Source organism: Saccostrea cucullata, unplaced genomic scaffold (genome assembly GCF_032062105.1).
Source record: "Saccostrea cucullata isolate Sc308-1 unplaced genomic scaffold, CSIRO_AGI_Scuc_v1 ctg1452, whole genome shotgun sequence".
In the NCBI taxonomy this organism is placed as follows: Eukaryota; Metazoa; Mollusca; class Bivalvia; order Ostreida; family Ostreidae; genus Saccostrea; species Saccostrea cuccullata.
The window spans coordinates 89,674-115,546 of NW_026938075.1; the positions used below are offsets into that span (position 1 = coordinate 89,674).

The window sequence follows — 25,873 nt, forward strand, 5'->3', positions numbered from 1 at the left end:
ATTTTTTAACAAAAGGATGTTTCTAGAGAACACTTTTAAAAGTTTATTTCTATCTGTATTAAGAACACACCTATATATATAAGAGAGTTTGTTTCTGCATTTGATTTTTAAAACAATAATGAAGAAACTGAAAATCACCAGCATGCCTTAAATATTAATGTATATCTACACACAAATTTGAAATGGTTAATCGTTTATGTTGATAAAACAAAAGCCTAGAAATATTGATGGGCTTTATTTTCTAAGTTTTCAGAAAATGAGAGATTTTCTTGCAAATCTTTGCGTCAAGGACACTTTCAGAAAACAGCATTACATCATATACACAACTGCGGCTGATTAATACGCCACACTCTACTGCAATCATCTAACATGCAGATAGATACATACATACAGCAAAAATTGTGATGATAATGGAAGGGGTACTGGTTTTAACGGTTTTGCTTACTTGTCTTGGAATATTTTCTGCAAATGCAGGTATGATTTTATTTAAATGAAATTAACAAGTCTTTTCATGATCGTAATTACTTACGGCATCATAATTGAGTTTCCCGATATATATATATATATATTACATTGTTTTTTTCCTGTCTGTCTATTTGTCTGTTTATCTCTTTGTTTTAAGCTCACCTAGCCGAAGGCTCAAGTGAGCTTTTCTGATCAAAATCTGTCCGTTGTCTGTCGTCGTCGTAGTCGTTGTTCTCGTCGTCGTAAACTTTTCACATTTTCATCTTCTTCTCAAGAACCACTGGGCCAGTTTCAACCAAACCTGCTACAAAGTATCCTTTGGTGAAGGGGATTCAAGTTTGTTCAAATGAAGGGCCAAGCCCTCTTCCAAGGGGAGATAATTATGAATTAATAAAAAATTAATGTCATCTTTTAAAAATCATCTTCTCCTGAACCATTGGGCAAGGAAAGATGAAACTCATGTGGAAGCATCCTCAGGTAGTGTAGATTCAATTTTGTTCCAATCATGACCCCCCGGGGTAGGGCGGGGCCACAATGGCCGATCACAGGTTTACATAGGAATATAAAGAAAAAATCTTTAAAAATCTTCTCAAGAACCACTGGCCCATGAAAGATAAAACTCATGTGAAACCATCCTCAGGTAGTGTAGATTCAGTTTTGTTCAAATCATGACCCTCGGGGGTAGGGTGGGGCCAAAATGGCCGATCAAAGTTTTACATAGGAGTATATAGGAAAAATCTGTAAAAATCTTCTTCTCAAGAACCACTGGGCCTGGAAAGATGAAACTCATGTGGAATCATCCTCAGGTAGTATAGATTCAAGTTTGTTCAAATCATGACCCCCGGGGGTAGGGTGGGGCCAAAATGGCCGATCAAAGTTTTACATAGGAATATATAGGACAAATCTTTAAAAATCTTCTTCTCAAGAACCACTGGGCCAGGAAAGATGAAACTCATGTGGAATCATCCTCAGGTAGTGAAGATTCAAATTTGTTCAAATCATGACCCCCGGGGGTAGGGTGGGGCCAAAATGGCCGATCAAAGTTTTACATAGGAGTATATAGGAAAAATCTGTAAAAATCTTCTTCTCAAGAACCACTGGGCCTGGAAAGATGAAACTCATGTGGAATCATCCTCAGGTAGTATAGATTCAAGTTTGTTCAAATCATGACCCCCGGGGGTAGGGTGGGGCCAAAATGGCCGATCAAAGTTTTACATAGGAATATATAGGAAAAATCTTTAAAAATCTTCTCAAGAACCACTGGGCCAGGAAAGATGAAACTCATTTGAAATCATCCTCAGGTAGTGTAGATTCAAATTTGTTCAAATCATGACCCCCGGGGTTAGGATGGGGCCAAAATGGCCGATCAAAGTTTTACATAGGAATATATAGAAAAAATCTTCTTTTCAAGAACCACAGGGCCTGGAAAAATGAAACTCCTTTGGAATCATCCCCAGGTAGTGTAGATTCAAATTTGTTCAAATCATGACCCCCCGGGGGTAGGGTGGGGCCAAATGGCCGATAAAAGTTTTACATAGGAATATAGAGGGAAACCTTTTAAAATCTTCTTTTCAAGTACTTCAAAGCCATGCTTAGGGATATTTATAGGGAATCATCCTCAGGTGGTGTAGATTCTAGTTTGTTCAAATCATGACCTCCTAGGGGATTAAAATTCAAGCCCCCCCCCCCCCCCCCCAAGTAAACTTTCAGTTCTGATCTGATATGTGCTTTTTCCTAGCCAATTGCTCAGGTGAGCGATGTGGCCCCTGGGCCTCTTGTTCGAATCTTGACCCCTCCGGGTGGGGTGGGGCCACAATGGCTGATCAAATTTTAACATAGGAATATATAGGATTTTTTTTAAAAAAATCTTCTTCTCCAGAACCACCTGGGCCAGTAAAAATGAAACTTATATTGAAGCATCCTCAAGTAGTGTAGATTCAATTTTGAAAAACCACAAAGCCATGGTTGGTCACATCTTTATGTAAGCATCCTCATGTAGTGTAGATTAAAGTTTGTTCAAGTCATGAATGAGAAGTAGGGGTTGGGTACGGTGGTACACAATTGGGCATCAAAGTTTTGCCTAGAAATATCAAGGAAAAGTTTTTTCCCAAGAACAGTAAAGCCATGTTTAATCATATTGATATGGAGGCTTTTTCAGGTAGTACAAAGTCATACTGGTTCAAATGAGGGCTGGTAGTTTAAAATTCCAGAAACCCCCCCCCCCCCCCCTCAAACACACACACCTATGTAAATTTCTCAATACTGAAGTGATTTCTGATTTATTTCCTAGCCAATGTGCTCAGGTGAGCGATGTTGCCCATGGACATCTTGTTCTGTTTGTCTGTCTGTCTGTTGTCAACTCTAACTCTCGCCATAACTTTTAAACCGTGAGAAACGGAGACTTCGTATTTTGTATGCATACTCCATTAATTTAGTTCTTTCAAATGACATCAAGGTCAATGACCTTGTGACCTTGACTGTGACATATATGCTAAAAATATCTTTTTAGAACTTTGTTGCCGCCGGGTGCATAGTGTTTCACAAACACATCTTGTTTCTGTTTGTTTCTTGATTAACAATATTTTCTCATTTGCATTGATTTGATGTATGTGTAGTTTTATAAGAAGGAAAACATTTACTTTAAAGAAAGATTTCTTCAGTTTTCGCTCACTCTGTAATGTTTCCAGTATCAGAATTTAAATTAAAACAAGATGTGTTTGTGAAACACTATGTGCCCAGTGGCAACAAATTTGAAACAAGATGTGTTTGTGAAACATATGCGCCCGGCGGCAACAAAATTCTAAAAGAGCTACATGTATTTTTAGCAAATATGTCACAGTCAAAGTCATTGACCTTGGTGTCATTTGAAAGAAATTGATCAGTAAAGTATGGATACGAAATATGAAGTCTCTATCTGTTGTGGTTCAAAAGTTATGGAAAAGGTGCGAAAAAACTATTTTTAGCTAAAGGTCACAGTCAAGGTCACAAGGTCATTGACCTTGGTGTATGAAAGAGCTTAATAATAGAGCTTAGTGGAGTACGCATACCAAATATGAAGTCTCTATCTTTCATATTTCAAAAGTTATGGCGAAGATTAAAGTTTGCAGATAATAAGCTATTTTTAGCATATAGGTCACAGTCAAGGTCACAAGGCCATTGACTTTGGTGTCATTTGAAAGAGCTTAATTAGTGGAGTATGCATACCAAATATATTTCATGGTTTAAAAGTTATGGCGAAGGTTAAAGTTTGCAGACAAACAAACAGACAAACAGACAGGACAAAAACAATATACGCCCCGAATCTATCAATCCGGGCGCATAAAAACCCCCTATTTTTAGCATATAGGTCGCAGTCAATGTCACAAGGCCAACGAACGTGGTGTCAATTTAAAGAACTTAATTAGTGGTGTATGCTTACCATATATGAAGTCTCTATCTCCTATGGTTCAAAAGTTATGGCGAAGGCTAAAGTTGAAAACTGACACAAAGACAGACAGACAGGACAAAAACAATATACGCATGGGATCTATCGATCCGCGTGCATAAAACTAGAATTGAATATAGATTGAGGAAGAAGAGTGAAATCAATGAAACGTTGTCGTTTTTTCAAAGCTATTTCCAGAAAAGTTGTTTGGTACTCTACCTACCTCGTTTTTGAAACTATTGGTACGAAGAACGTGTTCTCGCATATCGAATCAAATGAGAGGTTGAACCCATATGCAGGTTATAAGGTTGTATTGCTACATTTCTAAGGGAAGTCAACGATTAAAAAGTTGAAATCAACAGTTTATCATTAAGCTTTGTTGTTTGGTTACCATTGATTTTTTTCTAGCTTAATCTCAAATTATGAAATACTTTTTAGACTCTGTGGAATCATTTATTTCAAGCTCTGTGGGATATATCTTGTTGAAATATAAATGAAAAATTGATAATACATCGTTGATAACGGATTCAATTACAGTGTAATTGTCGAAATGTCGAGTTGAAAAACCACAGTATTTTCTTCATCTCGTATATACATACGCACATATAAAATTTTTAATAAAATAAGTTTACAAGTTCCATTTTAATTGATAAAGCAGCTGTCAAAGAAAATCAAACAGACTGGAATTTTTATTAATCAATGGGAATGGTTGTATATAAATATAGTTCTGTTGAAATACATATAAAATATTGCTGCACGGTACTCCTTAAGTTTCTCCTTCTCTGCTGTTAATACATTAATGAGGATAAAAGAATTTAAGAATGCAGGGTAAAATATTTAAAAGTTGTAAGTTTTGATGCTATGACTTATGGTAAATAAGACAAAGAAGTTCCGTTTTATGAAATAATACATTCATTAAAATCAGGTGCAAATAACTTTTACAAAAAAAGACAAAGATAAATTGATCCTGCGTTCGTTTGCTGTAATAAAACATCGTACATCAAAAGAGACTTAGAAATAGTCTTTTTGATACATTCATGAACAGTTAATGGGCGATACTTTCCTCCTCTATGTACTTGATTGGTCTGGTTTTATTTTTCACTGTTCACAGATTTGTATTGATGTAGATTTTGCAGGAAACTTGCATGTATGTCTTTTCGTCATCTTCACTTTTTTTCTCTACCATATATCCTCAACGCAAGTCTTTCCATTTGTTTCCTTGGTACACTGTAAGATTCCTTAAGAATGAAATAATTTTAATTGGTTTTAAACGCCAAATAACTGTTTCTTGAATTATTCTAGAGTAAAGCAGCAGAATATCTCTTTCTAAGTATGATAAAACTTTCAAAAAGATTTTGCTTTTTTCTGCAGCAACGGTAACCGATTCTCTAAATGTCAAGGCTACCCAAGGAAATACCTCTGTCAAATGTCCTAATGGCTTTGTAAGATACGAGGAATCCTGCTACAGCTTTCACTCCGAGGCATTCTCCTGGCCAGAAGCTCTGGTTTGTTGTGTCTTGATCTCTTGTAGTGACTTTGATATTTATCTTTTTAAGGTGAAAGAACAGAAACCTTCTCACAGGACCCTGATCTCACATACTAGTATATAAGAGGCAACACACGTGTTTATCATATAAAGAAAAATAGAATGAAAAATGGATCCAATTATTGGTTACATTCTCTTAGTTGCAAGTTATAATTCTATTATTGTTTTTATATTTTATGAAATGAAACCGATTATATTTCTTTTTAAGGTGTTTTGTTATACATTCAAAAACACTCTCGTGACCTTAAGATCAACTGCCCAATATGAATTCCTGCAAGGCATTTTGGCAACGATCACAGGTAATTGCAATTGTGTATCTTGCATATCTTTCAAATTAAACATTTTGTGCCAAAATATCAAAAATAAAACAATTATAGATTCTAAACCTAGGCAATGCATAGGTATTTTCATTTGATTAGTTTTAACGTCCCTTTGAAAAAATTTCCATTGATAATGAGACATCTTTACTTACTGGTATAGGACTGAAAATTCAGATTTGTGTTTGGCAGTTTAAGTCTTTGAACAGTATGGCAATTTTTTCATGCCTTGAATTATTTCAGCATAAGGAGCAACTCCTTATTGCGCTAGAACAAATGCTCTATTTATTGTGCCACCTGGACAACTTCAAGACAATATACCAGTTACAATAATTTGACATTATGCAGTATATACACCTTAAGGTATACCTTTACTCAGAAGACTAAAAATTCCACTGATAAGAACGAGAAACCACCTACTGAACATTGTACATCTATGATTCTTGTGTTAATTTTCAATTCCAAATAACTAGGTCAATGACCTACTTTTCATGCTAGTGGCCCCTGAGTATTTCTCGGAAAATACCCCAATTTTTCATATTATGACCAATTTTTTCTTCACTCGATAAATATTACAAGACAAAACTCTTTGAATAATGAAATAGTATAGCAATGGAACAGGGATGCTTCATAAAAAGAAACGATAAGACTTTTGGCCATAAACTTGATAATTATTTCAGTCCGAATTTCCTCTGTCATATTTATATTTTTTTCCCAGTTTTAATTGAATATTACAAAAATCTGAATGATAAGAACTCCAAATTATTTATAGAATCAAATTACTTTTGTTGCCCTTATTCTCGTGGTATTAATATTATATGGGATCAATGATCAAATTATTGAGATATCTTGTCTGGAATGGTTTTTGTTCACATTTTTGAATTTCTTTATTTCATAGCATTTAATTATTTGAAATAATTTATTAGCTTTAACACATATAAAATTTGCAAAATGCTGTTTAGAAATACATGTCACCTTCACATTGTTATTAATATTGCAAAAAATTAAAAATTTTGACAAAATAAAAAATTGGAAATTTAGTTCGAATTTCCTCTGCATTACCATGCATTGACTTTTGTTCCTGTATATTTCCTTAAAATAATAAAATATTAAATTTTTAAATTGATATTGAGTTTAAACTTGGTTATTTTATCCACTTAGAACAATTTTTGATTTAACATATTATACTTTATAAAATTTCCTGTCTGACTTCTGAAACCTGAGTAAACGTCATCCTTAAGTCAGTTCATTTAAATATATCTGTAAAAAAGAGCTCTGGTAAAACTCATACCAACTTATTTTTGTGGAAGCACATCAGTTGCAACAAAATCTTTCTTTCTGTTAAATGAAAAAGATTCGAAAGATAAACATTATCGAAAATACCTGTACGACCTACCTCATGATTATAATTAGCATGTCACAAGGCTTCTGACCTCCAGTGAACTGACTGGAACTTGGAACATATTTTTTGCAGTGTCTGGTGTCCAAGCTGTGACAAGCACTACTTTGTCCCCATTTCGATACTCATACAATTTCCGTCCAAGTAGACAACAAAGTCAAAATATTTTGCAATCTCGATCTCAATCCGTCTCTACAGGTGGGTTCACAGCTGCAGGATTTTGGACAGCTGGAACGGCAGCAGACCTTCCAGGGGAATGGAAATGGGCACCCAACAATAAGGATATTGAATTTGACACGTTTAATGCCACAGACCCAAACAAAGCCACCATGGGATTCATGACACAACAACGAAGTGGATGTCTGGTTCTTGCCAAGACTCTTGGATTCAAAATATCTAGGATGGATTGCAAAACTCCACTTCACTTTGTTTGTGAACGAATTGATCCATACTAAGGCATGAACTACGGCTGTGACTGAATTATATCTTTGTTGACGATGTATCAAGATTACGAATGTTTTCGTTTGAAGTCAAGTTGTAGTGAAACTTATATTTCTTTATTAGTATAACAATTGTTATATAAAGTGAATGTCAAATGTTCAGCTTTCGATGCATGCCTTTATTTTTGTCATATCGGGGTCCTACTTTTAATGTTTCGAAATGCATATAGGAGCTTTGGGACTCTCAATATTTTATAATTGAAACATTGACAATTCTGAACACATTAATGAGATTATATACCATTAGTATTTTTTTAATTGAACTGTTGAACTTTAAACGCTTTCTGGTTTACTTGAATTTTGAAATATATTTGATCTTATAAGATGATATATGAAACTGTAATCTGTCATAATGGAAAAATTGCCGAACATGATCTTATCTGGATATTCGTACTAACATTACTATACAAGGTCACAGTGTATTTTTCGATATTTCTATTACAGTCTAAATTTTATTTCACCTGCGTTAAATGCACGTTAACGTAAAAACTAAATGTACTTGTGTTTTTAGGGAAAACAATGATCACATGAGTGCATACCATCTTGAATACTTTAGTACATATATTTTTTTATTGTATCTCTTTTTTATTGTCAAATGACATTATTTTTCTTATATTATAAACTGTTCAATTTAGTATTTAATAAAAGATCCACTGATGTGACAATTAATATATTCAACATATTTTTAAATAGAATTTGTAGTGATTCTACCTAAATTGCACTGAATTATTTGGGTTTTTTCAGTCATAAATCACAATTTGGGAAGATAAATGTAAATTAATTAAAAAAAAAAAAAGATACATATTTTGTGGATCATTGATGTTTTACTTTGACTCCGTTAATCTGATCAATGCCGAGTGCTCACGGCAGTATGGTTTTTAGAGAGCTGATGCTTTCTCTAATGCATCCGATCCCATCCAAGGTGTTTTCAGGGGTATATTTCTTTTGTCCAGCCTTCGGTACCACAAACGCTGATATTTTCTTAAATCTGAGATTTCTAAGAGGATTTTTTCTCACTGAACTCTGCCACCAAACAAAAATTTTCTCAAACTCAGACTAGTCTTTTGAGTGTTTCATCAAATCTGAGATTTTATCTCAAGTCTGAGGTTTTTCTCAAGCATGCGTGCCACCATCGGTTTTTCCGACTAAGCCGAGGAGACATTTTCCCTGAAAATCTTGATTTTGATGTATACCAGTCTCAACCAAAATCTCGCAGATTGAAACGCTGAAACATGATCGCAAATGTTATGACGGTGCACACTTTACTTGAATCAATAAACAGACAAAATTATCGTGCAAGCAGGGTTCTTTATAAAATAACAAAATTGACTATTGTCCGTTTTTTGCAATTTTTCATCTTGAGAAAATGTTTATTAATGAAATACGGAAATGTTTTTGCCTAACATTTCATTTCATGTCAAGTAAAAAAAATATTACATGCCGAAATAACAAGAAATATTAAGTATCCCACTTTTAAATTGTTTAATTCAAATCATAATAAGTAGATAAAGTATAAATCTTAAAATATATATCACAGTTTATTTATCACAAGTAATACCAGTATTTACAACAAATAAAGTTTCAAAACCTCTTTCATATTTTAAATTAACAATTTGTGCTTTATTTTTAGGAAATTTGAGCGAACGAAAGTAAATATTACGAAAGAAAAAAAGCACAAGTTGTTTGAGGAAATTAAAGATTTTCCCATCATTTTAACTCCTCGTGGTACTTGTTATCGCTTGGTAGACTGTCATAAGAATACAAGTACATGTATAGATGTTCAGGTAATACTGATTATTGGCACATTCTTGATGCGAAATATCGGATGGATTTACTTCCCTTAACTTCTACCATTAAAGTGTGGTAGTCAATCGTTTCTAATTCCTAACTTTTGTAGGATTTAGTGATTTTTCAAACTTGTTTCTGGCATTCATAGCCTTCAGATCTCCCAGACCAGGAACACTTTTTGCTAGATATTTGTTGTACTGGTGTTTGGTCTCCAGACGAACTGGGGCCGTTGTTAGCCCATCAGGTAAAGCAGCAAATTTGTTTGTGGGCATTCCCAATTGTCGTGGGGCATCGACTGGCTTTCTCGTTGTACTACTCACCTGAACTGTGTACTGTGCGGGAGGGAATGTCTGCTTATGTATCTGTGGTAATATATTTTCCTTACTCGCTCTCCTCTTCTTTGTTTCCTCCTCAAAATCTTGCAGACGATCGCTCCTATCAGTACTCACGGAAGATACAGCTCCGTTAAGATTTTCCACGCTGATCAATTCCCGGGAGGTTCTTGATTTTGAGTTTTTCAACCTTTTCAGTTCTTGTTCCAATTCATTTATTCTATTTTTGGACTTTGATCCCTCAGCTTCAAGTAGCTGTATGCGAGTATCCTTCTTTCGATTTTCGAGTTTTACATCCTGCAGTTGGTTTCGCATGACATTCATTATGGCAGATTGCCAAACTGTTGCACCCATCTGGAAAGCATTTTTCTTCTTTTCGTCTTGTTCTGCTTTTTTCTTTGAGCTTTGCACAATTTCATCGTATTCTTCAATTTTCTCTTTCAGTTCTGTCATCGTTTCGTCTGTTCTCACTGCATATTCCCTGTAAGCATCCATCAGAGAGGGGGCGCCCATACCAGTCTCAAATCCCATATGTGTCAAACAAAAATCTCGTTGCTCGCAGAGGTCAAAGTATTTCATGCCGATACTCTTCAGTTCTTCGTGCTTCTCTAACAACCTATCCACATCCTCACTCAAAAATGCAAATTCGTTGATATGTAATTCCACTTCCTGTTTTTGTGTTAACCTTTTTGGACGACTCTGAAGGGCTTCACTTAGCTTCCCCTTAATATCTCTCAAGGTGGCCTCTGCATTATTGAGCTTTTCTTTAGCTTTTTGTAACTGATTCTCATTAGCTTGGTTGAATCGGAGTTGTGAGCTTACATCTCCTTTATGCTTGGAAGATACTTCTTTCAAATTATTTTCTAAGCTTTTCACTTGAGCATTAAGCCCGTTGATTTCCATTTTGCTATCTTCGAGTTTTGTTTTCATGTTTTGTAATACCGTATTCCATTTTTCGGCTTCAGTTCGATGCTGATCGTTTTGCTCTATCAATTTACGACGAGCCTCCACCGCTTTCTCTTTGTCTCTGACGTCATCTTTCCATACCATCTTTAACGCTTCCGTTCTTAGCTGACAAGAAAAGTACAAAAATAAAATGTACAAATAACGATACTGAAATTATTGATATATAGGATACTAGTTCATGCTGAAAACTTTACCATCGAATTCATTTCTTACGTCAACAAATATTTTGAGAGATAAAAACTATTCCGATTATCTTTTTTTTAATGTTGCATGATATTCTGAATTCAGCGTAAAATATTAGTGAAGGCAAATATATACCAAGGCTTTTTGCGAAATCGTAACATAGTGTTCAAAATTTATCATATTTATTCAATAGAGACATTTACAAAATGTAGGCATGAAAGACGAACCAAGGTAAGGTACCAAATATTGAATTAGCATAAATACAATACCTTATCGACAAAGAACTTTTCTATTCCGTCCCTCTCATGGCTTCGTAGGCGTTCGAGGAAAGGCAACCTTCTGTACATCTCTCTGGTATCAAACTTTGTGGCCAGGACATCTGAAAAAAAGACAGATCTTATTCATTTTTTGAAAGAAACAAGGTAGCCTATATATAGTTCCTAGTTCAAAATGGAACGCTGAAATAAAATGGCATGCTCTTTATTCATCTTCTTAATCGCCGTCAGTTTATATTTATCAAACTGAGAATCATGATACATGTATACGATGTAGTATTAGTTCTCAAGGTGTAGTGATTGATTTTTTTTAATGTTCGGATCTGCTTGAATATTTCAAAAATTCTTTCTTCATGGCATTTTAGTTTTGTGTATAACCGATAAAATTTAACTCACTGTTAAAATTTTGCATTTGGATCAGTACCACATTGACAAGTCAGAAAAGGGTTTGTGGAGGCATTTTCTATATCCCTGTGTCATATTTTACAGAATGTAAGGAATATACTATAGTGAACACGCTTTCATTGTTAAGTCAAGAACGAATGTTATCCGAGAAGGGGGAGGGGATCATTTTTTGTTTTAAAGTGAAGAATAAGGTATAGAAGGTATTTTGTGCTCATTAGGGAGTCTTTCCTTTGGGAAGAAGAGCACACGGTATATACCTTGATTTTCCTTCTTTTCACGATCTCTGACCATTTTGTCAATTTTTTGATCCAAAGCTGTATAAAATAAATTGATCATATCAAGAAAAGTATCGTTATTACTTGGAGTTTTAATTTTACCCGACATTTTAGAGGTATTTGTAATTTTTTAAAACGTTTTTTTCAAAATATGAAACTCAGTTTTTATCTTATTTCAACTCTTTTAAAGAATATTGTACTTAGTATACGATGTCTTTTATATTTCTATTGGTTCAAAGGTTTGGTTAAGTTTCTGGCAAAAGGGCAGTTATTATAAGGCAGGGGAGGGCAGATATAAAAATACCATATAGCTGAGAATGAAGTATGAGTGTGATTCTTCTTTGTAAAATTTGTACAACAAGAGAGAATAAATTGTCCAAAGAGCAGATAAAAAACAAAGTTAAGAATTTCAATAAAAATTATTACTAGATTAGTAAATACTCGTATTAATCTACCACCAAGTGTTAGTATTATGTTAATAATAATTGTAATATGTTAATAATAATTGTATTATGTTAATGATAATTGGCTGAAGAGTGATTCTTATGGGTTTGACGTATTTAGGTGGAACCAAAGATGGCTGACATCTTGAAACTTACTGAGCTCTCGTTCGTCTATCTCATCCTCGTCTATATCATGATTAATGTTAATTAAAATATGTAAACAAATTATTGATTAAATATCTATGTATAATGATTAATACTGAATTTTAAAAAAAAAGTGCTTATCAAAATTCTTTTGAAATGATATTTCATCGAATTGAACTTGAATTGATGTTCGTTTTGGACTGATATTTAATATCAATATTGGATTTAATAATACGACTTATAATACAATGTCACTTTCCCAGTTCCCAAAAGCATTTACAAATAAACGACGTAGCGTGTAAAGGATGGACAGAAAGACTTACCATCATCCAAAGTTCCTAGAGATATAAAAGATTCACTGAATTCCACATTGCGTTACGTTAAAATATGTACAGTCTTTCTTTAATCTTTATATAAAAATTCATTGCGACTATTTTACCCCCTTTTCTTCTTAAAGACGTTTACATGTACCAATACAAAATCACTTGCACTGTTTTAAATTTATTTTGATCAATGAAAATGACTTTATTATGAATGAGAATTAGATGTGTCCAGTTCTCAAAAGTATATGTAGTGAAGTTAACTTGTTCAGAATGCGTTTTTGATTTTGATATCATTTCCATGGATGCATATATACCTTCATCTCGAAGGAAGTCTGCTAGAAAGTTGTGGCCACACTTTTGGAGGACATCACAGAATCTGTTGTAAGAGTCGGACACTCCTCTGATGGGGAGGATATCTAGAACACACCCAATCTTCTGTTCACGAGTCGTGGCCTCCTGAAATTACGCAAAAACAATTTGAGCATCGGTCTGCGACAAAAATGTACATGTACTAGAATATTTATTTGATGCTCTAAATTTCTGTGTTAAAGACAGTTCTGGTTATTTATTGTTGTATATACATGACTGTATATATACTATGGAATCTTTTAAATTTCAAGGGAGTTACATGTATTGTTCGTGGGTAAGCAAAATTTCATTGGTTCGTGGGGAAGTAATTTCGTGGTAACTTGTATAAACTAATGATTCAATGAATAATATATTGACAAAATAAATGTTTGCTGCATGCATAAAGGTGATTATCGAACTATTTAATGTCAATGAAATATATGGAGATAACAAACAGTAATCAAGATCAAAAGTCAAAAAACAATGCAAAATTGAAGCAGATCAGACGCGGATCGATCTCCAAAGAATCAGAGGTGGAATTAGATGCCATGGAGGAGTGAACATCCCGTGCCAACCGGTCAGACCTGTCATGTGCTCCTTGTCATAATCATCGAGAAATAAAGGAAAATTCCGCCGAAAATTTAATGTGCATACATTGGTTATAGTTTGAAAAAACGTCAATAAGCATTTAACTCCATGATAAATTGTAATTGCCATGGTCATTGTATCAACCATATAACGTACGAAATACATGCATTGACTTTAAACGAGACTTCTGATACTTTTGTTTCAGCTTTTTGTCTATCAATAATTAACCTTGTTTTCAAAATTGTTCATACGTAGAGCATAGCATGCTCATGTATCGACACTTTCTGCGACATTGAATCTCGGTTTACATGGTCTTTTACCCGTCCCGCATTGGATTTGAAATCGCAAAGTAAGGATCAACTCCTTACTCCGTGCCTTAAAAACAAACCCTATAGAACTGCGCAACCACGCGGGCGACCTGATTATTTTATAGGCGTTCATTTGAGTATACTAAAAATTAAGAAAAATATAATTTTTCATAAACTCAGATGACAGATTTCTAAAAATTAAGTGGTGTTAACTTTATGGCCCGTTAAATTCGATTAGTTGATCTTATTAATGCCTACAGTTATTACGATGCCGATACAATGTAGTAAATAAAAATCTTTCGTCCAAAGTGTTTGTTCCAGGTTTAGTCCGATTAGTTACCAAATCGAACCATAAAATAGCAGAGATTTTTTACTTAGGTTTCAAAAGACCGTTAACCTATATACTATAAATATACAACCAATGAACTGCAATTTAATCGCAATTCGCTTTCCTCAATAAATTTATAAAAATCTATAATATCCTTGTGCGTTTTCCTTTGAGTAAGGTTGAAATGTTTTTTTTATATTTAGAAATTGAAAAACTCCACTTGTGGTGTGTCTTCTATTACTATTCTCGTAAATAACGAATTATTCATTTAAGTATCTTACTGGAGGTTGAGTATTGATATTGAAGAAATAAATCAAATGTAAAAAATAACAGGAATTGAATAAAAACGAAGCAAATTAAAGCAGGGCAAAATAAAGTGATCTGGCTCAATCCTTCATTCATCAATACATTAGTTATTATACAATAATTGTAATTCAATTTTTTTTCAACGACTCAGCTGTAAATGTGGAATAGAATATTTGTGTTTCTAGGCTTTGAATTAGCTGGCTTCTATTGATGGAACTAAAGAATGGTTAATTCTATCACAGTACTAAAACAAAATCAGAGAAAGAGACAAAGAAAAAATTAAGATCTGTAATAATTTAATAAAACTGGATGATAATAATGGTGACATATTTCTGCAATCACTTGTCAGATGTTTATGTCGACTCGTCAGATGTTCATGTCAGATAATTATGTCGACGAGTCAGATAAAAATTAATCACGATAAGAAATTCGATATCTCGTATTACAGAATGTTCAGATGTTAAAGTTACTTAATGACCCCTACGTGTCATCATAATATCTGACAAGTTAACATAATTTTCTGACAAGTCGACATAATTTTCTGAAACGTCGACATCACTAGCCGACAAGTAGACATAATTTTCTGACAAGTCGGCTTCATATCGATATAGATATATGAATATTTTCTAGAAGAAGTCAGAAAAAAGTGTTTTTGAATTCACATCGCGGGGGCGGGAATTCTAATGAATCTGGATTCATTGAAAGCCTATGTACCATGTATTTGCTATCTTGTACGATTATAGGCTCAAAGGTATTTGAAAAAGGGAGATGGGGAGACATCAACAGTTAGATTCATATTGGGCTATTGTACCAATCACTATTTTTGAAGAGGGAGAGGCAAGAGTATCTTTGTGCCCCTCTTCCAGCTTTTTTTTAAATCCTGAGTACTGCAGAGATTCACTAATATATATTTGATATATCAAAAGGTGAGGAGGGGGCAACCATTTTTTTTTAAAGTACTCTATAGCAAAATACTATACTAAGTGCCCTCCACATAACTTTGTACTCAGCAGAAAAAAAAATTCAATAAATAGTAAACGACGTATGTTATAAACATGAGTGCCCGATTGTTGTAGTCGTAATCTTTATCGTTTAAGCGACAACATCAAAAGGTATGTGGAATTAATAAAAAAAAAAGATTTTGTTTACTGTGTTTGCCAAATACGACACATATGACATCAACCCGTCAAAAGGCATTTAAAAGACTAAAACTATTGTCGTCCCGAGGTGTTGAAAGTCTTAATACGTACTTTGATCGATTTGTTTTCATTTAAAAGTCTATAACCTATGAGATACTCCCTAAGTTTAAGAATTATAGGTATGTTAATTTCTTTGGTGACTAAGACTTGGTTGAACAAAATTGCTTCTATAACATCCTGAAAGTTTCGCCGTATTTCAAAATATTTTTCTTCGTAACTTTAGAAAAAAGAGGCACTTAAACGTTTCTAATAAATCATGTCTTTGTTACTTCATGGTAAAATTTTCAGTCAAAGAAGTGTTTAAAAAATCTGAATAAAAATTGGATCGAATGTGATACATTTAGCAGGGTAAAAAAATAACAACGTGGGCTTTAAAGTGTATGATTGCATTATAAAGATTTAAACACGAGTTTATCGCCAAGAAAGACATTGAGAAATAGCTACCGCTATGAAAACACACTAGACTTTGTATTCAAAAAGCATTATGTTTAAAGTATAAACGTTTTATCTTTTGTTTTCAAGAGAGCAAAAGTTTATATTTGCTGGGTTTTTTTTTTCAGAAATAAAAATGTATTTTATGCCAAATGATATTGCTACTCTGAATGACCAACTGCGTAAAAGCACTATGAATGATTTAAAATCGCAACAATTCGATATCACCGGAGTCCAAACACAAAAAGGGCATTACTATCCCCACCAAATGGGAATTTAATCCTTAACAAATATGAGAAGACATATTATCGACACCAGAATTCAATATAATTAAAAATGTAGAATTCTTTTATGGCACTGGGTGAAAATTCTACTTGTCGCGAACTTTGTCCGAAATGGCTTTGGTAAGGACAAGTGTGGAAAAAATCGGGTATAGTCAGTGCTGGTTTTAATTTTCTGATTGATTCCGAAATGGACGCATTTTTAATACTCTTATGAGAATTGCACAGGCCAAACCTTTATGATAGATTGTAATATTAATTCCTGCCAAGGCCAGATTTATAATGAATTCCGAATTAAAACCAGACTAGCAATTAAAATTGTCTGCCAGAGGATATTCACACAAAAGATTTCACTTGTTTAAGGGTAGACCAGATAAAATGGAGATTAATAATCAGGGTTTCAGTAATTACTTTGATGTCAGCGTTGATATAGAATTATATCACTGCATGTTCGTTAAACAAATTTTAGTCGATATTTGCATATTTTTGTTCCTATGAGAAAAGGGTTGTTTGAACAGCAAAGATTTGGCCGTATCATATGTATATGTCATTTGTTATAAAGCATGCTGGGCCTGTGTCAACAAATGGCGAAACACAAGAGAGCATTTATCCTTGTACTTGGTGCAGCTAGTCTCGTATCTTGAATGAAGTTATATTGATTAACTAAATTGAACAATTTAAAAATACAACTGTACAAATGTAATTTTTCCATGTTTTAATTCTGTGGTAGGAGACTGTTTTTCTTGAACGGAATCATTTGTTAAACTAATATGTTTATGTTTATAATTAATTTTTCAAAAAACCAAACCGTTATGCACAAAGTTTGTTAACTTTACCGCTAAAAGAGATGTTAATTGTATAAGTAGTACTAGTTTATTATTTTAGATTTTGAATGACTTGCTCTTTCTTAAAATTATGTATGCTATTCAAGCTAGATATCTTTTTAATACAGAAGATAGATGAACTGTGTATGATTCAGGGCAACGCCCACTTAATGTATTAGAAAAAAATCTTATCTCTACCCTATCAGTATCGACGAAATCTCCAATTAAAACAAGTTTAAAATACGGGAACTTAGCTGGAAACTAAGCTGGGGCACTTATCTTTAAATTCCCTGCAAGACTTTTTTATCAAAACAAATACAAAAGACACCTGTCTCAAAATGATCCGAAAAATAAATCCAGTCTACTGAAAATAAGTCTTCAAAAACTGACAAAATGAAAAACAGAGAATTATTCATGTAGCTAAGATCATTGCCAGAGTTTTATAAATTAACAATACAATTAATGTATACTATATATAGATCTATTCATAGTAAGATACATTTGTCAATGGTCCGTTTCATTATTTTTTTTAATAAATGAAGATGTATTTAATTAAGAAACCTTTCAAAGTGGAATACCTGTATTGCTCTGTATACAGAGTCTGGAACCAATCCCTCGTCTCTCAGGGACTTCAGTAAACTGTCCGTCCATATTATGTTCTTGGTCAGAAACGTCCTGTGAAGTTTGATGATGTGCCTGTATCTTTCATCCATTATCAGTTCCGATGCAATAGAATGTTAATTTCAATCCTAATAATCGTAAGTTATATCCATGTGTCAATTTTCCTTATATTTTCTTCTCTGAAGTTAACGTCATACATATGAATATTTCTTAAGCTAGAATTTACTTTTAATCTCCCCAATACACCTAATCATAAATGATTAATCCCGTATTTGTGAGAGTCAAGCGCACAAGTAATAATAGACTTATGAACACATTTTTGGGGCAGAGGTTTTATTGCACTTCATAGGACTTCTTAACACTTTCAGGTCTTCTAATCCATGTTTTAAATTTCCACCCGGTGAAGTTTTCGTCTGTAAATTTAGTTTTAACAGCGGATCTTATACCGCAATACGTCACTGTGACAAGGAATTAAAATTTTGTTTTATGAAAAACCGATCAATGAAAAAAAACTCATCACGTGACCCCTGATGAGATGATAAAAGGATGTTTTAGCAATTTATAGATCTTTATTCAAATGTTATAAAAAGAATTGATTCTTAAAATTAACAATACGAGTCCCAGATGAAGCGTAATGAAGATCGGTTTAATGTTGAGTTCAGTAATACAGGTGGAAGATATGGCCATTGATTTTTATTAGGTTTGAATTACACTACTCCAAAGATACCAATGTTTTATTTCCTGATTTAAAAGTCTTCTCAATGAAAAAATACGTCAATTGGAATTCTCAGTTTGAAGGAATGGCTTAAGTTAGATTTACATCCTATTTACAAATTGTCTCCAGATTGATCATGTATGGGCTTGGTACTGCATGTCCGAATTGACTTGTTACGATGCTACTCGTACATGTAAACACAAACATTGAAGGAGGTTGGTTCCTGACGTCAAAAGTATATATTGAGAATTTTTTTGTCGAGTATATTTTAGAATCTACACACATAGCTTAACAAAAAATCAAAACAAAAAATGTTGTCCGTGCGCTACTTTTAGCACTACTTATCAATTAATATGACCTTTTTTGCACTGTAATTACGTCTAGAACACATAATTCAATTTTTCAAAGTTTTCCTTTAATATTTTTATCCAAATGAATTATTGGATCAACCACAGTTTTTTTTTCATCTTAATTAGTCAAATTAAAAATTTTGACAATAAAAATAGTTTCAGATTACTTCACATAGTCACTTGACCTTTCTGCACTAAAAAAAAGCTATTTTTCTGGTGTTAAAAATTTAAAAAGTAATAAAATCATTTGAAAGTACTGACATTTTTCAGAATTTAAGCAGAGTGGTTAAAATTATCTTATATATTCAGAAAATGATATAAAAGGTGGGGTCTGTGAAGTTATTTTTATATTACAAAATAGTGCTTATTTTAAGCTAAAAATTGGGCGATTTTTTTAAAAAGACTTTCATGATATATTTGATATATTTGCCAAACATGGTCATAGAATTCATGGCGGATAATTTAGGATCAGGATAGAACAGTTCACCGCACAAAATTACTCAGTGTGCAGTCTGCATGTAAAAATAGGAATCCAAACTTAACAATACTGAATACTTTGAAAGAGGAAAAATTGATCTTTTTCTTCTAAAAAAAAAACCTTCCGCCACAAAATATAGTTCCTCACTAAATGTTTTCGGTATGGAATTTAAACATGGGGTCTTAATTGAATGTAGTTAAATTAGCATTATAGAATCCAAATTCATTGTAAGAACTAAAACTTTATGTAGATTTTTTTTTTACATAGAGGCCAAGACAAAAATCTGATGAAAAGCTGAGGAGCGAACCTCGTGAAATATTAAAAAAAAAACAATACTATGAAAGATTATATTCATTTCTTCAACGAAAAATACCTAATGTCATTGAAACACGTAGGGTATTTCATCATCAACTGAGAAATAAAAAGAAATAGAGATGTTGCTTGACAATACTTATTTAGTTTTCAATGATAGATAATGAATGTTATTAAAGCCATATCTCCATATACTATATCTCGTTATTATTGAACAGACAAAACTCTGTATCGTTTGAATTTTAAAAGACCTATACCGTTTCTTCTGCGAGAATTGAATTGACTACACCAATGGACTTAAAGACCACACACTACTGAAATTTGTCAGTTCTTTTATATAATAATAACTAGTTAAATTGAATATAAATCATAGATGTAATTATGTACTTTTCCAATATCCAGAGTACATTTACATCTTTGACGATGCATACTGTCATTCTGTCGTCGGCAAAAATTGATACCAGGTTCAAGCTTGCATAGACGAGCCGACATAATGTCGTCCAAAGATACATATTGGCGCCGGTGACAATATTTGCCGAGACAAGCCTACGTTTTTCTTATTTGTAGTATGGACGACAAAAATCACAGTCCAATACAGGCACGTGTTGTCGTCCTCGATATATAAAGGTAATGCATCATTCATAATTTGATACGAATTAGTCAAAAAAAGAATCAGTAGTTCAACCAAAAAAGGAGACCATACAAAAGCCACTTGACATCAAAAAGATGCTTGAGTTTCTGATTGACAATATCTGTGTTGTTTTTGGAGACCAAGTATTCCAGCAATCTATTGGAATTCCCATCGGTACCAATTGCACCCCTTATTAGCAGACCTATTTTTGTATTCATATGAAGCAGAGTTTGTCCAAAATCTTATACGTGAAAACCTGTGTACGGAGTTTATATAGCTCAGTTGATTCGATACGCAAGAGCATGCTCTACGAATGAACAATTTCTAACACGAGGACAATTATTGACAAACAAGTTACTGAAACAATTATATCAACAGTCTCGTTTAAAGTAATGATTTCGTAAGTTCTGTGGTCGATATAATGACCTTGTCAGCAAATACAATTTATCATTAAGTCAAATGCTGACTGACGTTGCCATACTAATTGTTAGACCATTATTTACACGCTGAGTTGATGACAAGGTTTCTCTTATTTCCCGATCATGACAAGGAGCACACGGCGGGTGCGACCGGTCGGCAGGGGATGCTCACCCCTCCATGGCACCTGATCCCACCTCTGTTGTTTAGGAGGTCCGTGTTTGCTCTACTCCTATTTTGTATTGTTTCCTGGACTTTTGATCTTGAATACTGTTCGTTATCTCCATTATGCAATATATCCTTGATTCATGTAATAAAAATCACGAATATTTACTGAAGATGACAAAAAGATAATTATAAGACAATTTTTGTGATCACATAAAACCCAGGATTTAAGAATATCTTCACACTAAGTTTTTTTTTCGTGTAATAGAAACGAATGATAAAGTCTGCCCTTGATAATGGACCTATCGATTGATTACTTATCAAAAGATATACTTCAACATTTTCTATACATCTTTTTTTTGCATACTTGACGATGCAATTCATTTTCTGAGATGCTGATATACCTTTAAAGTTGAAGTAAGAAGAAATGTTGGGAAAGGTTTTTCTAAGTTGCAAAAACTTTTTACCAATCCCTTTGTATGAATAATGCAATGAAATATGTTCAAAACAAATGTTTGGTAAAAAAAAAAAAATACAAATCAAAACAAATATTGACCCAAAAACTGTAAGAAAACACGAAAACATTGTCTGATTTCCATCTTTAAAAATGCAACAAAATGTCGTAATTTTAAGTTTTTAAGAAAGAATTTCATTGCTGTAAAAAGGAAGTGTGTAGTTTGCATTTGTAATAATGGACAGAAGATTGCCTTGCCTTTTACCACATATCACTATTTGGGTGAAGTAAACCTTGAGTCCATTTCGTAGATGTCACCCGAAATGTGAAAAAAATCCGTAGAATAAAATCTAGAGTTATCGCTCTTTCCCTATTTCTTATAGAAAACGTTCATGTATATATACAATCAAACATGTGGCGATAACGCAAAGAATTCAAGATCAAAAGTCCATTAAACAATACAAAGTAGGAGCAGAGCAAACATTGACCTCTGAATCATCAGAGTTGGGATCAGGTGCCATGGAGGAGTAAGCATCCCCTGCAGACCGGTCACATCTGCCGTATGCTCTTGTCATGATCATGAAATAACGGAAAATCCGTCGTCAATTCAGTGTATAAATAATGGACTAACAATTAGTATGAAAAAATTTAGTCATCATTTGATTCAATGATAGATTGTATTTGCTGACGAGGTCATTGATTGTACCGACCATAGAACTTACGAAATGATGACTTTAAACAAGACTGCTGATATTCTTGTTTCATCAACTTATTTGTCAATATATATTTTACCCCGTTTTAGAATTTTTTTTTACGCAGGGCATGCTCTTGCGTATCGAATCAACTGAGATATATAAACTCTGTATGCAGGTAATGAAGGTATAGAAGATGCATAAGTAAGGGAAGTTGACGATAGAAAAGTTAAAGTCATCAAGTTTATCATAGAGCGTGGTTGTTAGATTACCATTAACGTCTTTTTCAAGTAAAATATCCAAATACGAAACAAATTGTCAGACTCTCTGGTATATTTTATCCCAAGCTCAACAGGATATATCGTATCGACATAAGAATGGAAATTACCATTGTTAATTGACAATGCATCGTCATAATATGACCATGGCTTTTTCCCCTCCATCCATGAAAATTAATTTCTTCGTTCCTGAAAATCTAAAAATATCCCAATATAATAGTTAAAAATCAACTATCTGAATTAATTTCTTTTAATATAGAAATGGGTGGGAAGGGGCTTTATTTTGATTTAATTTAAGATTTTAACAGAGAAATATATTTTTAGATACAGTTTTCAATTTAAACAAATTGTACATTTGCTTGGATGGGAGGATTAAAAGCACTTGTCCACGAACTTTATGGACAACCCTCGTACAGTTAAAGTAGTTTATTTTCTCGGATGCTGAAACTATCGGCCATTCGCAAGTCTTAAATCCAATCCAGTGGCATATATTTTGAATTACCATATGTTTACTAGATTCCTTTATGATATAAAAATCTTCACAAATAAAAATGCTTAGTGGGTTTAAGTAAATTGACAACCAAGCCTCTTTCTTTACTCCTTATTTATATATTAATAGCAATAAAGGAGAAAACTTAGAAGTACTGTACAGCAATAAATATTCGAGAACTCGTTAAAAATCAAATTTAAAGAGTTCAAGGAACCTTTAGAAAAAAAAAATACCAAAATCGAAAACATACATCTTTTCAATACTTAACATACCAAACGAAAACAATAAAGTGTCATAGCCAGGAATTTTGACATCATAAACAGCTGCCACAACTCGTAACTAAACTAACCTTGTTATTGGTCGTTTACAAAATCATTTTGCTGATTTGTTTAAAAACTATGAAAAAGCTGCTTGAGTTTCTGACTGACAATATCTATGCAGTTTTGGAGATTACTTTTACAATTCGTGGGAATTTTTTATGGGTACCAACTTGACCTAGCTTTTAGGAACCCTATTTTTTAAAAAAAAAGTCTTTCCTACTTTGGAATTCAATTCAACATTTATACACACGGTATATCGACGACGATTTATCAATAAATAATATCAATGTTTATACCTACGTTGATTCGATATTTCCCGCTTAACTCAAAATAATAGAGGTCACTGAAACAGACACTTTGTCATATTTTTTTTTAAAAAAAATTACTCGAAAAAAAAAGACGTGAATTGTAACCCTACATCAAAACTTTATGATAAACGTGACGACTGCAACTTTTCCAACGATTGTCAGTTTCCCTCATTTATTTAGCAATATACCCTTGTCACCTGTACATGGGCTTTATGTGTCCCAAGTAGATTGAATTTAATTTAATCTATGAATAATGCTTAAAACAGGACATGCTATTGACATAGGCGTTGGTGAAACAAGAATATCAAAGTCTCGTAAAGTCTTCTTTTTTTTTTGCAAATACTTTGGTTAATATAGTGACCTTGTCAGCAAAAATATGCTGCCGAATATTGACTTTTTTAAAAATGTAAATTTCCAGGTCATTATTGACATGTACATACATTTGTCTGTGAATTTCTCTGTTTGCCTGATCACGACATAGAGTACACGGCAGTTTACTCGGACAGCAGGAAATGCTTACTCTTCCATGATACGTGATGCCACTTTTTTATGTTTAATATAGAGATCTTTCTTTGCATGCTTTGCTCTGCTCCTAAATACTGTTTCATTGGATTTTAAACCTGACTACTATTTGGTATCTCCATATTTTTAATTACATTTCGTAAATCTGTTTCTCTGAAAACTATCAGAACTGCTTAACTGTGTTCACTTTACTAAGAATTATTATTTTACACTGCCAAAGAAATATTTCTATTTTAGTTCTATTTTAGTTCTAGTTTTACAACAGTTGGAACAGTTTACGCTTTTTTTTATAAACCGCTTTGCGGTTTATAAAGCGTAAACTGTCCCAACCCAGTTTATACCGTATAAAATGGGTAGAGCTCTATTAAATTCATTCCTTAAATCAAATGATCATCCCCTAAGAAACTAAAAGCAAGTCTTTACGATGTCGCATGGGTTTTGTATTATTGCAGATTTATCACATCGCAAATTGAATTAAAGGCCTTTGCTGTAATTTATAATTTACCCAGCTTTGCAGTCGCAATAAGTTTCTGTAATTTGCTTTTTTTCCTTCGTCGACAGCTAACAGTATGATGGAACTCGGACTTTCTCACGCTTCGGTAGTTTTCTCAAACAGGGATAATACGGAATAATTTTTGAATATTTGAGTGATTGAATATATATACCCATTGTAAAAGCATTTGTCCTTTGTTTTTGTCTAAAAGTGGGTTCGTATGGCAAATACTTTGCAACAAAATCATCAGGAACTTCGGACAAGTCAACCGGCGTCGACTTACTCGCCATGTTGAAGATGTCGGAGCGCCATTGGAGTTATCTCCCATTGCGCGATGGGCGGGGTCTGGCGATACGTTAATTATTTTCAAACACTTTTGTTTTCCGATGCGCGTCATCATGCACAGAGCATGCGAAGTCGCATATACATTAAATGTGCAAGCAGTATAGCATGTCAAACGTTGCATTCGATCTTTTCCATTTGTATTGTTCAATCTTTATTTTTATTCTTTGATTTTCCATTTGTATTATATAATTTTTCATTTGAATTGTATAATTTTTCTTTTGTATTGTATAATTTTTATTTGTATTGCCAGGGGCGGGATACAGTATGATTTCAGATTTTTTCATATGTTATATAGGGGATACTATTTAAAATAATTTGTTTAGCAATTGGGCTAATAGGATACGGTCTTTATAATTAAAAACTGTTTTCTTAGGATCAGAGTCATTGACACCCTGGCATGGAACACGCTATCTTGTGAAAAGCTTTTCTCTTCGAATCAGACACAATGAGTTTTCAATGTTGTTTTGAATAGCAGACTACAAATATGTTTACAATGAAATGTTTTTACTAGCAGACACATTGTCAGATCGTTTGCATGTTTTCATGAATTAAATGCATTAATTATATATATGCTTCTTTAACCATATTTTGTTATATTTGCCTTATTTTAGGCATTGAAAAAGTTAATATTTCAAAATAGTGATCGATTTTAAAAAAAATCTATGAAACTTTTTATTACATTTGGTCCTTTCTGGTTGAAAATTAAGTAAAAATACGATTTTGAGCAATTCATTAAAAAAATCGTACTAGATCATCTTTCACCAACCTTTTATGATCTTTTGTCTGATCAAAAGAGTTCTTTAAATGCAAAGAGGTGATTCACTCAAGTTAGAGATAGTATTTCTGTCACTTTTCTGTCCAGAACCTTTCCGATAAAAATTTT

The 25,873-nt window shown here is 33.2% G+C and overlaps 2 protein-coding genes across 4 annotated transcripts; one reads left to right on the plus strand and one right to left on the minus strand.

Moving 5' to 3' along the window:
* The first annotated feature begins 364 nt into the window (after positions 1-364).
* LOC134249379 (ladderlectin-like) lies at positions 365-8,316 on the plus strand. 2 transcript variants are annotated; one of them, XM_062731742.1, is made up of 4 exons: positions 365-474; positions 5,261-5,394; positions 5,644-5,734; positions 7,227-8,316. In XM_062731742.1, the coding sequence occupies exons 1-4, from the start codon at positions 405-407 to the stop codon at positions 7,604-7,606; spliced, it is 675 nt and encodes a 224-aa protein (XP_062587726.1). In that variant the 5' UTR covers positions 365-404; the 3' UTR covers positions 7,607-8,316. The 2 variants fall into 2 exon arrangements, with proteins under 2 accessions (XP_062587726.1, XP_062587727.1); XM_062731743.1 differs by having other exon boundaries at positions 7,350-8,316.
* A 754-nt stretch (positions 8,317-9,070) lies between these two features.
* Positions 9,071-18,240, minus strand: LOC134249378 (cingulin-like). 2 transcript variants are annotated; one of them, XM_062731739.1, is made up of 5 exons: positions 17,978-18,239; positions 13,100-13,241; positions 12,786-12,800; positions 11,190-11,299; positions 9,071-10,842 (listed from the first exon to the last, which is right to left on the minus strand). In XM_062731739.1, exons 1-5 carry the CDS (start codon positions 18,110-18,112, stop codon positions 9,529-9,531), a joined length of 1,716 nt encoding a protein of 571 aa, XP_062587723.1. In that variant the 5' UTR covers positions 18,113-18,239; the 3' UTR covers positions 9,071-9,528. The 2 variants fall into 2 exon arrangements, with proteins under 2 accessions (XP_062587723.1, XP_062587724.1); XM_062731740.1 differs by lacking the exon at positions 12,786-12,800 and having other exon boundaries at positions 17,978-18,240.
* Between the last annotated feature and the right edge of the window lie 7,633 nt (positions 18,241-25,873).